Source organism: Orcinus orca, chromosome 19 (assembly GCF_937001465.1).
Source record: "Orcinus orca chromosome 19, mOrcOrc1.1, whole genome shotgun sequence".
NCBI classification, from domain to species: Eukaryota; Metazoa; Chordata; class Mammalia; order Artiodactyla; family Delphinidae; genus Orcinus; species Orcinus orca.
In genome coordinates this window covers 50,527,468-50,540,191 of record NC_064577.1, presented here as the reverse complement: position 1 = coordinate 50,540,191, position 12,724 = coordinate 50,527,468, and the positions used below count along the sequence as shown (strand labels likewise).

General features: G+C 37.2%; 1 protein-coding gene across 4 annotated transcripts in view; it reads left to right on the top strand.

Annotated features, from left to right (window-relative positions):
• Nucleotides 1-12,724, top strand: part of CLTC (clathrin heavy chain) — a 66,738-nt gene that overhangs the window by 50,677 nt on the left and 3,337 nt on the right. Inside the window, exons 28-33 of one of the 4 annotated variants that reach the window (XM_033431645.2) lie at nucleotides 29-139; nucleotides 990-1,160; nucleotides 1,537-1,758; nucleotides 3,031-3,051; nucleotides 6,703-6,778; nucleotides 9,147-10,190. In XM_033431645.2, the coding sequence (XP_033287536.1) occupies nucleotides 29-139; nucleotides 990-1,160; nucleotides 1,537-1,758; nucleotides 3,031-3,051; nucleotides 6,703-6,778; nucleotides 9,147-9,271 (726 nt within the window). In that variant the 3' untranslated portion in view covers nucleotides 9,272-10,190. Of the gene's footprint in view, nucleotides 1-28; nucleotides 140-989; nucleotides 1,161-1,536; nucleotides 1,759-3,030; nucleotides 3,052-6,702; nucleotides 6,779-9,146; nucleotides 10,191-12,724 lie in introns of those variants that run through there. The other 3 variants (XM_033431646.2, XM_004271750.4, XM_033431647.2) reach the window with 3 other exon arrangements.

Here is a 12,724-nt window from a genome sequence, read left to right as displayed (position 1 = left end):
ACATTTGTAACAAACTCTTATTTTAAAGGTTAAACAGCTACCACTGGTGAAACCATATTTGCGTTCAGTCCAGAACCACAACAACAAATCTGTGAATGAATCACTGAACAACCTCTTTATTACAGAAGAAGATTATCAGGTAAAACTTTTTGGTTCTTTCATGTATTCTCAAAACTCAGGTTATCATTGAGTTGTAAAGTTGGTATGTTCTGCAGTAAAAACAAAAAGCCCATCATCCCTTAGGACTGTAAATAGTAGGTACTTGAGTGCCACAGATCTAAATTTAGTGAAGTTTTCAGGATTGGTAAATCTGATGTCTCCTAATTAAATGCCAAGTTTGCAGAATTCTGCTTAGATCTTGTCCAAGTTAATGCTTTAGAAAAATACCTAAACATCTAGACTGTAGACTGAGTTGAAAAAGTTTTTGAGCTCTTAAACTAGTCCATAAAACTTACACAGTATTAACTCTTTTAGTCTTTTTCTTGCCCAAGAGCATATTAGTACCTGTCTCTTAGTAAACTTTCCCTTGTGAAGGATTTTGCAAAAACAGAATTAAAGTTAAGCTAGTTGCCTTTGTCTTTCTCTTACTGTCAACATGGTTTTTTTTCAGTCTCAGATCCCATGCTGATCTCTATGACTGAATATCATGTTGAGTTGTATCAGGAGTTTACCTAGAGCATAAAACCTTACCCTCCAGATTACAAATCCTTCCAATTTCATAACCATTCGCGTTAGTCCTTGATACTGAAAACTTTGGAGAAAAACATGGTACCTTTAGAAATTTTATAGTGCCTTGAAGGACTTTATTGTTAAACAGTTAGATTGAGGAATGTTGATACTTGTTCATATTACAACTTTGCGGTTTGATTCTTGAATCTAGGCTGTCGTATTACAATAATGGCTCATTGATCAAGAACGATGGGACATAAAATTTAAACTAAAATGAAATACTGGTTTGGCATTTGAATGGCTTTGTTTTATTTTTTAAGGCTCTGCGAACATCGATAGATGCTTATGACAACTTTGACAATATCTCGCTTGCTCAGCGTTTGGAAAAACATGAACTCATTGAGTTCAGAAGAATTGCTGCTTATCTCTTCAAAGGCAACAATCGCTGGAAACAGAGTGTGGAGCTGTGCAAGAAAGATAGCCTGTACAAGGTGAATAAAGTTGGTGGGGGTGGGGCTCTTAAGCCAAATACTAGATGATCTGTGTTAACCCTGGAATGGTATATTATAAGTGGTTATGGTCTATAAAAGTATTAGTTTTTGCAAGTATGAGAACTGCCTTTAAGCTCCTGCTTGAGGAGATGATAATTAAGTCGATTTCTTGATTCTGGAGGCTGTCTTATGTTTATGTCAAACGTCTCTTTGTTTTTAAAAAAAAAAAAAGCTTTACCTTGTCTTTTCCTTTTCTTTCAGGAAATCCTTAATTTAAATGATATAACTGGGAGGTTTTTTCCCCATTGTATTACTTAGTTTACCAGTTCAGTGTATTTGAATTTAATGTTTGACCTTCATCCTTTCCTTTAAATAGGATGCAATGCAGTATGCCTCTGAATCTAAAGATACTGAGTTGGCTGAAGAACTCCTACAGTGGTTTTTGCAGGAAGAAAAAAGAGAGTGCTTTGGAGCTTGTCTCTTTACTTGTTATGATCTTTTAAGGCCAGATGTTGTACTGGAAACTGCATGGAGGCACAATATCATGGATTTTGCCATGCCCTATTTCATCCAGGTCATGAAGGAATACCTGACAAAGGTAATGGCACCTCTGAGAACTAATTATCTTGAGGATATGTAAAATTCCATGTACAGACTTTGTTTTCAAATGTTTTTTTCTCTAGTAGAAGTAATTTAGTTGATCATAAAATATTCCTATCCTCCAGTAATTTTTAATATCTCACAAATGACATTGAATGGAAAGGGAACTCAAACATAACTTGTCAGAATGTTTACCCTCAGAATACCTCAGAATGTATTTCTGAGGGGCGAATAGTATTATGTCCATGTTGTATGGGTTTTTTTGTTTTTGTTTTTTTTTTAATGTTTGATAGAAACCTTTTTGTCAAAATAATGTCTTCCTCAAATCAATTCTTGTAACTCAGATGACCATAACTTAGTAGTGTAGATTCCCTTCTGTTTGGTCGGTTCTTGACTTTAATATGTATGTCTGTTTCCCCTAGGGAAGCTACACCTATATTCTTAATAACCTGTTAATCTTCTCAATATTTTGATAGTTTAACCCCTTATTTAAAAATATTGTAGGAGGTTAACAATTAATGACACATTTCGTAAAAGTGCATTAAACAAGCTGGGGGTATAATCATTTTATAAAATTCACTTATTCATCTTAATGTCCATTTTTGATGTTAAGATGTTTTTTACTTACCCCTGTCCTCAACAGTTACTAGCTTCCATACTATAGAACATATTTAAATGGTCCTAAAGAATCCATTTTGTCAAAGCAAAACATGCTTATTAAAATCAGAGTTTCATATCTGATCTCTTCAAAATGCCTGAGTTAAAGTAGGGGGAAGAGCACTACTAACAACCCCCAGTATAACTGAATATTTCCTTGGGCTGCCATCTAATTAGATATCATGTGTTAGTTATAATTTTTTAAGAATTAACATTTTCTGTGTATAAACTGCTTAAAGTCCAGCGTAAGAGGAAAAACATTCGCCTTGTGTCTTAGCCATAGATGAGAATAGCTTCTTTTCTTATGCATAATGCCAACTTGTGAGACCTGGCTCTAAGCTGCTGTTAACCGAAGTGCTGTAAATTTTACTAGTGATTAAGCTGCTTTCTTTCACACTGACTCTAGCATAAACTCTTCTGCGATAAGCTCTGAAGTTAAAAAAAAAAAAAAATTCTAAGTTTTGCTTCCAGTATGCCCTTATTTTCACTTTTCTCATACCTTTTTTAGTGGTTAGATGTTTCTCCCCTAAACCTTTGTTGCTGATTCTACCTTTTTATGCTCAATATGGAATTTGATTTTTTTCTAAGCTGCACCTTCTGAATTCCTTTGCAGGTTGATGCAATAAAGGAAAAGGTGAAAGTTGATTCTTTTCCATCTTTAAGTCTGGAGGACTAAGTCTAAGGAATTTGCATGATTTTTTTTCCTTCCTTTTCTACACTGCTGCTGCTGCTTTTTCCCCCGATAAATTTTCACTAAAGCCTCTGCAAGTCCCTTGAAACATAACTATAATAGAGCTCTAGGACATTAGTAGATGTTTGCTACTAATCGGCTAATAGGCTTTAGGAAGGGCAGGAGGCTAATCAGTAGTTGGTTCACAGTCTCTCTTAAATATATTATTAAAAACTGAGCATGTTGAGTTTCCATATTAATTCCAAAGTTTCAGGAAATTTCTCTTCCCTGTCAGGGTATCTGGACCATAATAGGATTTTCTCAATACTCTAAGTAAAATTAAACAGCCTCTGGTTTTATTTTGTAAGCGTGCCTGACAGTTGCTGAATTTATATATGTATATACATGCCCTAAAAGGCTTTTTGGGGTTTTTTTTGGTATTGAAGGACTGTGATCCAGTTTCTGATCTCTTGATTCTTACTAATTTTTTGCTGAAAGTAGATACGAGAGATACTAGCTGCTTCCGAAGAGACTTTCCTCATGTTTCTCCAGGTGTCCAGTTCTTATGGTGCTAGTCCATTTTCAAGAGGAATCAAAACTTTTAAAATCATCAGAGTAGCTTGCTGTAATTGTTGCTAAGCAACATGGATTATTTCTGTATGTAATGAAACAATATTAACTTATACTTTCTGTAATAAGGTACATCTCTGAAGCTACAAATTTGCTCTTATCCATCCGTTGGCTTGTCCAAGGTCAAATTTAGGTACCTTTTGGTCACTGCTTCCTTCATTGGCTTGTCTCCATCCCAGTATAAATGAAACAAACTTAACAAACTTACCTCTGGTATCAAATTGTGGTGAGAAAAGGGTGGGAAGGTAAAGGACAGTTGAAACAATTTAAAAGAATTTGGAGGGGGGACAGTGCCTTGGAATTATGTTGAACCAAACTGGAGTCACCATTGGAACTTAGGGCAAACCTGAGTAAAATGCATCGTGTGTGAGGCCCTTCAGCAGCTAGTAAGCAAGGCAGTTAGAAAGCGTGTGTGTGAAAAATAGGTAATTGAACTGCAGTGTTATGCATTGTTTTAAATCAAGCATGTACAACAGTCATTGCAATTACATCATACTACTTTTGAAACTCTTAAAGCATTGCTGTGGGCTGTGTGTGTTTCTTGAGAGCCTGTATAGCAACAGTCATCTTCAGATCTCACTTCTTGCTTCAGTACTTTTGCCTTTTTTTCATGCACACATACACCAAAGTAACTGACTGCATGTTAACTTTTCCTCTGCAGCATATTGCAGTCTTTGTGGAAAAGCCTTTTACATTATAGTGAATTTTCAGTAGTACAGATGGAACTGAACTCAGTGACATACTTACCTGTAATTTTTCTTTTTTAATCCAAGGATCAGAAACTTTTGTTACAGCTCTTAACAAAAGCTTGTGTTCATAAAAGCCTTCTCTGCTTTTCTTTTTTGAGCAGTCTAAATTGGGTCAGTGGAAACAATAATTGGATGTTGCTGTGCCAGAGGCTGTCCCGTTAAATAGAAAAATCAAAAATTGTTTTGCTTAGCTTGATATTACTCCTTCAAAGTTGTTACTTTTTGTTTCGTCCCTATGCCCAACCTGCCTATGTCTGTGCCTGGGCATTGTGACATCGCTAGCTCTTCTAAGTCTTTAATGTACTTCTGTAATAGGACTTCTGTCTTCAACATCTGACTCAGACATTAACTTTTAAACACGTGTTCACTTTAGATTCCTTTCCTTGAAAGTCTGGAAATGTATTATGCAGTGGTGGTTTTTTGTTGTTGTTTGATTTTTCTTCTTAGAAGTTATTAACATACACGCATCCATATTTTTTTTGTATAACCTCTTTAGCTATACTTATAGTTTTGTATAACTATTTAGGTTAACAAAACCCCATCTGACTGCCCTTGATGGCACACACTGTGCTTTAAATTATAAAGCTGCAGTAATTTTTGTTTTAAGTTTGGGTGCCAAACAGTGGGTGTTTCTCATGGTACTTATACTGCATAGTAGTCTTTAATTCGATATTGGGGTAATTTGTAACACATGAGCACTTAGGTTATAAAATAGAAAAATGGTATACAAAAGCAAACTAACCCATCTTCCTAGGGTAGAAAAGCCACATTTTATCTGAAGATGTCTAGAGTCTACCTGAGCTTACTTTTCTCACATTTTGCTCCCTGACAAATTAGGATGGATTAGACCCACATTTATGGTATTTAATAGAAACAGTTAAAATATGTATAAAATACTGTCCTAACCTTAATGGCCTATGTGAGGATTGAAACACTATTTTAAACAATTTCAAATAGAGACTAGGCGCTGCTTTAACCTTTTTGGGACCCAGTCTATAATAGCCTTTTCAGTGAAGTCTGCATGTCTTTTTTTGTGAGTGATTTTTCACTATTGCCTTTTTTGAAGAACATGCAGTGAACATTCATAAAAAAGTTCTTTCCTGCACTCTGCCTTCCCATCTCAGCGCACTTAGGAAAGCCACTATAATAGATAACATTGAGATTTGAAGTTTAGTTTTACTTCAAGTATAATCATAGACCAACTATAAGACTTTTAAATACAGTCTAAGAGACAAATATAGTACAGTTTAAAAGGTAAATGGAAGTGGTATGGTGGAGATTCCCTAATCCCAGTGTCCTAATGTCATTCTCCCCAGTCCTTCACAGAATTCCAGATTCAAATCATGTTAATCCTAGAAGGAACTCTGTAGATTATCTCATTCAACTGACTCACTATATAGACAAGGAAATTTGAGGGTCAGTACAATGGTTTGCCAAGGTCACACAACTAGTTAGTGGAAGGATCTATGTATTCCAGCTCTTTTCTTCCACTAATATATTTGGACTCCTCTACAGTATTATTTCTGTCTGATACTATCCAGTTTTACTTAGAATGGCTAGCATATAGTAGCCACTTGCTTCTTTGGCTTAATTAAAAGCAAAAAATGTCTTCCTCAAAGAAGTTGGGGGAAAATCAGGCATTCCTAGTTCCTTCTTAGAAAACAGAGCATCAACACATGCAGCCTGTCTTTATATAAAAAGATTGAATGTGGAGCCACTTGAATCTTAAACTTCAGTCCACACGTAATCAGTATTGACAGAAGCTGTGCACAGTTGGCAAAAGATAGCTCATTCTGCACAAGTGCTTATCCAGTCACTAGACTCATTTCACTTTTTTGAATACCATTTCCTTTGGGGAGGGAAGTCTTGCCAGGTCATGAGTTCATTATTATTATCTTTGATAGGGTTTAAACTTCATTTGAGAAAGTGGTTCCTTCTCGTTGTCTCCCTCCCTCAGGCTGGCTGCATCCTAGCATGCCCAGTTTTAGCCTGGCGTGAGCTTTTATGGCATTTATAAATCCCTCCTTCCTGAGGGTTTATAATGACAGTGCTAAAAATCACCTTGACTGAAGTATGAACATTGCCATTGAATTTTAGGGGGGCTGAGAATGTTCTTTCTACTCTAGTCTGTTTTATTTTGACAAAATTTAACATACTAAGGCTTTTCCACTTTCTGCCATAAACTAGGTTTATAATACTTTTGAGGTGCTAATTACCATTACCTGTTTTTCTCCAGGTGGATAAATTAGATGCTTCAGAATCACTGAGAAAAGAAGAAGAACAAGCTACAGAGACTCAACCTATTGTTTATGGTAATCTCTTTCTCTCTTTAACCTCACAGAAATATAGTAGACAAACAGTTCATTCTGTGGGGATTCTATCTCAAAATAGAAATGTAGTAAGCTCTAAAGTGCAAAAAGCTCACTGAGTTAAGGAATAAGTCTATTATTTTTTTTCTGAAAACAGTCTTAAAGCGGGCATTGACATTATTCACTAAGATGATCTTTTTTTTTTTTTTTTTTTCTGTTGCTTTACTCACTAAGATAATCTTAAATGCAAAGGTAATCTCAAAAAACAGTCAGTTGGGGCTTCCCTGGTGGCGCAGTGGTTGGGAGTCCGCCTGCCAATGCAGAGGACACGGGTTCGTGCCCTGGTCCGGGAAGATCCCACATGCCGTGGAGCGGCTAGGCCTGTGAGCCACGGCTGCTGGGCCTGTGCGTCTGGAGCCTGTGCTCCGCAACTGGAGAGGCCACAATAGTGAGAGGCCCGCGTACCACACACAAAAAAAAGTCAGTTGAGATCATAACCTAATTTACCTAATGCCTGGTCACTGATTGCTTATTCATGAATTATTGAGAAAGATGTGTTGGTGAGCTCAATTTTCAGAAGTACAAAAGGTGAGAGAACATGCCAAGGTCATCTTAAGTGTACTTTACAGAAATAGTACATCTCTTTAAATTCTGACTAGGACAGAGAACTGGATAGCATTTCCATTTGAGAACTTTCCAGAGAGATAGGATCTTCAGACTCTCAGTGAATATTTAAGGCAATTTAATTTCTTCTTACATGTGCCTTTCTGAAATACTTCCCCTTTCCATTTCACTCATGGTGAACAGATTGATTTGAGCAACGAATTTGAAGGGTATAGTTTACAGCACTTTAAGCAGGTGGTGTTGGGAGGAGGGTATAAAATTATGGCTGCTGTATCTCAACCTGCTAAAGGGAATGATAGTATACAAATCTCTTATGCCATTATCTCTTTTTTACTATAGATAAGGACTTTGGGAATTTAGAGGACAGGGTAGTTTTGATAAAGTTGGAGAACATAAAGTAGATTCTTAGAGATGGGAGCAAGATGTTTGACATATTTGATATAGGAAACAGTAGAAACAGAAACAGGGTGGATGTAATAATTGGGGGGCATCTACTGAATTTGGCTTATCTTCAGGGTATTTAAATGCATAGTCAGTGCTTGTAGGCAGTTGAAAATGGGGTTGAGCCAAGGACAGCTGTGACAGTGCCACCTTCTCACCATTCCACCTGCCCAGCCGGCTAAGGAGAGGCATGATGTTGGCACTACTTTGGCACTTCTTTCAAGCCTCTCCTTCCCTCCCCCTCAATTGCCTTGAAGTCTCTGCTGTTTGTCAGAGATTTGCAGACTCATGGGGTTTTTCTTTGTTGTTCTTGTTTTCTCATCATTCCATTGTGATACTAAGAAACTAAGAAGCTTAATGAAAAAATAAAATGCTTATGTTGTTTAAAAAAAAAAAAGAAAATGGGGTTGAAATTTCAAGGTAGATGTCAGTATCAAGGTTAGAAGTGTTTTTTTAATAAACTGCTGGTTCCTGAAGAGTTCACTCACTGAAGACGGTTTTGGTTGTTATTCACAAAAAAGGAGAGACATGAGGTCACTTGTGGGAGAAATCTCGCCCTAGGTTTACGTTATAGTGGGAGATTAAGAGTAGTACCTCTTTTGCAGGGGGTGGGGAGAGGTGTTAGGTGTATTCTCCCTCTAAATAAGCCAGATTCTCAACAGGTCGTTTCCTGTATGTGTCAATAACTATTTAAACTTCATGAGAGTGTTAACTTAGTATTTGAAAGAGGTTGTATCCTCTAATGTATTTCACACCTAATGCATATTTGAATATGCCTTGTCTTTGACTTCTTTTTTTTTTTTAGTACTGGATACTTTGCTAGAAATGCATTTGGTTTTGTTACCATTTAGACATGTCCAAATCAGGAATTTAAATCTAACTATAAAAGTTCAGTTGTGTTAAAAATATATCTGTTAAAAAATTGTTCCCCTGTGCTAATTATATTGTCACCAAATAAAATGTGCAAACACCGTGTGGTGATAGGTTTATTGCTAGATGTCTTGCCTAAGCATGTCGAGCATGCATGTGCTTATTGCTTTAAATGATGTATGAAGTAACATAATCACTGTTACAGTTCTGGCCTTCAGCCCTGCACGGTTTTTGTTGGCTGTTTAGGCAGGACCCTTCTCAGGGTGACTGTCATGGTGAAATTGAGACAGGCAGAAGTGCCCCCACAAAATTCATTCAAAGTAGAATGAATTATGTTGCTAGAGTAGGGAGACTGGGGTGTGATCATCCTACGATGCTAACAGTTTCTCCCACCTCCTTGCCCCCCACCCCTGCTCCTTTTTGTTTTCTTCTGTAGGTCAGCCCCAGTTGATGCTGACAGCAGGACCCAGTGTTGCAGTCCCTCCCCAGGCACCTTTTGGTTATGGTTATACTGCACCACCCTATGGGCAGCCACAGCCTGGCTTTGGGTACAGCATGTGAGACGGAAAGCTGATCCTGTAGTCGCCTATTTTCGTACCGAAACATCGTCTCTACCCGCTTCTCAGTTTATAACGGGGGAAAACAGGCACATGTTCTTGTAACCTTTATTTCATGAAGGACTACTTTTTGTTTCTAACTGTAAACTTGGATCACGTATGTTAAAAGCTTATTTCACATTCCACATCATTTTAGAATTTATTTTCAAAGGGGAATAGTTTCAGTGTTTTATTCACTTGGGCTTTTTTTCTTCCCCCTCATTCTTTGAAGAAGTGCTTAATATTCAATCTGTTGTGAAGAACCTGATTTGCACTCCGTAGTGTTTAAAGAAAAAAAAAAAAACTCTAATATTGAATCTCTTAAATTTAGTGTATGTAAACAGCTTACAGTATGTATTGTCTAAATGCATTTAAATCTCTTTTATTCAAAGAAAAGCTAAAGCAGAAATATTGGTATGTGACCATGCAAGACTGTCAATGCCAACAAAGACAACACTAATCAGCATATCCTACACTGGATTGCAGTGCTCTCCAAATTGTTTGAAAAATGCATTACAGACAACTTGCCTGACTTTTAAATGAGCGTAAAAGGCCCTCTAACCTATGCAGGTTTCCTCATTACACATATAGAAAATGCTAGTGTGGTTTTGCTCACTTCATATGTAACAGGTGCCCTTATGTTGTGCTGTATCCTGTGCTTTTTTTGTGGGACCATTCCATTCAGGAACAAAGAGCACCATGATTCCAATCTGTGTGTATTTACTAACCCTTCCCTGAGGTTTGTGTATGTTGGATATTGTGGTGTTTTAGATCACTGAGTGTACAGAAGAAAGAATTCAAACAAAATATTGCTGTTCTTCAGTTTTGTTTGTGGAATTTGAAATTACTCAAATTTAAAATAAATTACTGGACTGTGGAAATAACATGTAGAATGGCAGTTTTACTTAAATATCGCTCAAACTTAAACCAAAAGAACCATTTCATATTGGATACTGAGGCAGTATAGGAAGGCATGAGAGCAAAAGTGGAATGAAGATTGGGACGTGTGAAAACACTGCATTACACTGCGTGCACTCCAGTAGTTAATAAGGTACATGCAGTTGTCTAAAGAACCAGTCAGTGCTGAAGTGGGCTACACTTCTACTACCTCCATCATTTTAACCAAGGGGGCACTTTAGGTGTTTATCTAAGTATTTCATTTATGAAGAGATCATGGATGTTAAATTATACTGAAGTAAGACTATACAAGCATGTAGTTAACATGCTGTTCTTCAGCATGAATTGTAAAGGCCGCCAAATTGTGGGTATTTTAAGTTGATTTCTTTTAAACCAGTGTTTGAATTCAAGTTTTTTTGCTTATGGCTGAGAATGTTACTCTAAGTTCATTTCACTGTTAATTCTCAATAGTTAGAGCCCCCTAACCTAGCTTTGTATTGTTCTGTAACTCTAGGTCAAGCCATTGACCATAAACTCCACAGAATGTTTTTTTAAAACTTAGAACTCCTGCTTTTCCCCACCTTCACCTCCTCCCAACCCCCCAATCTTCCTATAGGAAATTATAGTATTAGTTGAAAAAATCCCTTTTCCTTCCTTGGCTTGTCATAGGGAAAACACCTTGCTGCTCAGGTCCTGGGCATCCTGTTGTTTCTCCTGGATCTCAGCCCCCTTCCTTCATCTTTGTCAAAATCAAGAGATTTTTCTCTTTTCCCTTCCCATTTAATAGAAACAAGTTAAAATACTTTAGTAAAGGTTTTCTTACAGCATACTTAAAGAGTTTTGTTTGTTTGTTTTTTGAAGCCTTGTTTTAATCTGGTGCTATGTCTGTGATACTGAGTTGCCCCTTAAAACCATCCATAATGGGCTACAGTAGAAAGGGAAACTGATGCAGGATATAACTTAGGTTCAAATTGAGAGCAAGCTGAACTTCTGAGCTTGTTCCTTCACCTGTAAGTTAACACTATGAGTAATTTTCAGGATTATTTGTAGGAGTATGTTTAAATTACAAAACACCTAGCTCAATACTGGGCAGTAGTAAGTGCTGTACAATAAGAGACAATGAATTGGTAATAAACTGTAATTTAAGGGATCTTCCCTAACTTTCCTCTGAATAGGATGATGGTCGATGGTCTGGGAGAAGGAACTAAAAACAAAACCAAGAGTACTAAGAGTTCTTTACCACTCTCTAAAGGTAACTGAAACAGGAGTGAAGAAGGGGAAAGAGATTCATAGGAAACTTTTCAGGAGATAAACAGTTATCTGCCTCCCTAGGAAGAACACTTCTTCCTCTTCCTCCCTAGTATCCAAATATAGACATTATACCAAAAAAAAAATCTGATAATTGTTGACAGTCATTTCAACAGACATTGGTACAATAGCAAGAGACTGATGATCTCCAAGTAGGGCTGCTTTAATTTTCCATAAATTGATTTAGTCATGCAGATATTCTCACTGTCATGCAGGGGTCCCCAACACCTGGGGACCTGTTAGGAATGGGGCCTCACAGCAGGAGGTGAGCAGTGGGTGAGAGAGTGAAGCTTCACCTGTATTTACAGCCACTCCCCATTGCTCGCATTTACCACCTGAACTCCACCTCCTGTCAGATCAGAAGCAGCATTAGATTCTCATAGGAGCATGAACCCTACTGTGAACTGTGCATGCAAGGGATCTAGGTTGCGTGTTCCTTGTGAGAATCTAATGCCTGATGATCTGAGGTGGAGCTGAGACAGTGATGCCAGCGCTGGGGAGCGGCTGCAAGTACAGATTATCATTAGCAGAGAGGTTTGACTGCAGACTCTCATCAAAACCCTATGAGTGGCAAGTGACAACAAGCTCAGGGCTCCCAGTGATTCTGCATTATAGAGAGCTGTATAATTATTTCATTATATATTACAATATAATAATAAAGTGCACAATAAATGTAATGTGTGTGAATCATCCCAAAACCACCCCCTGCCCCCACCCCAGTCCGTTTAAAAATTATCTTCCATGAAACCAGTCCCTCGTGCCAAAAAGGTTGGGGACCGCTGCTGTAGCGGTTCTCAAACTTCTTCTTAGGATCCTTTTTATACTCAAATTACTGAAGATCCCAAAGAGCTCTAGTTTATGTGGGGTTTTATCTATTCATACTTACTGTATTTTAGTAGTTAAAACAATTTTTTTAAACTATTAACCATTTAAATATGACTAATAAACTCACTGAACGTTGACGTAAGCAATAATGAATTAACCATATTTCCCCGACCAAAAGTGAAGCAAGAAGAATGGCATTGTACTATTTTTTACAAGTCTCTTTAAAGTTTGTTGTAACAGAAGACTGCTGGACTCTCATAACTACTTCTGCATTCAATCTGTTATGTTTTGAAGTATATGAAGAAAATCTGGCCTCATACAGATATTTAATAAGGAAAGGAAGGAGTATTTTAATAGCTTTTCCAGATACTTGTGGTTAGTTGAAATG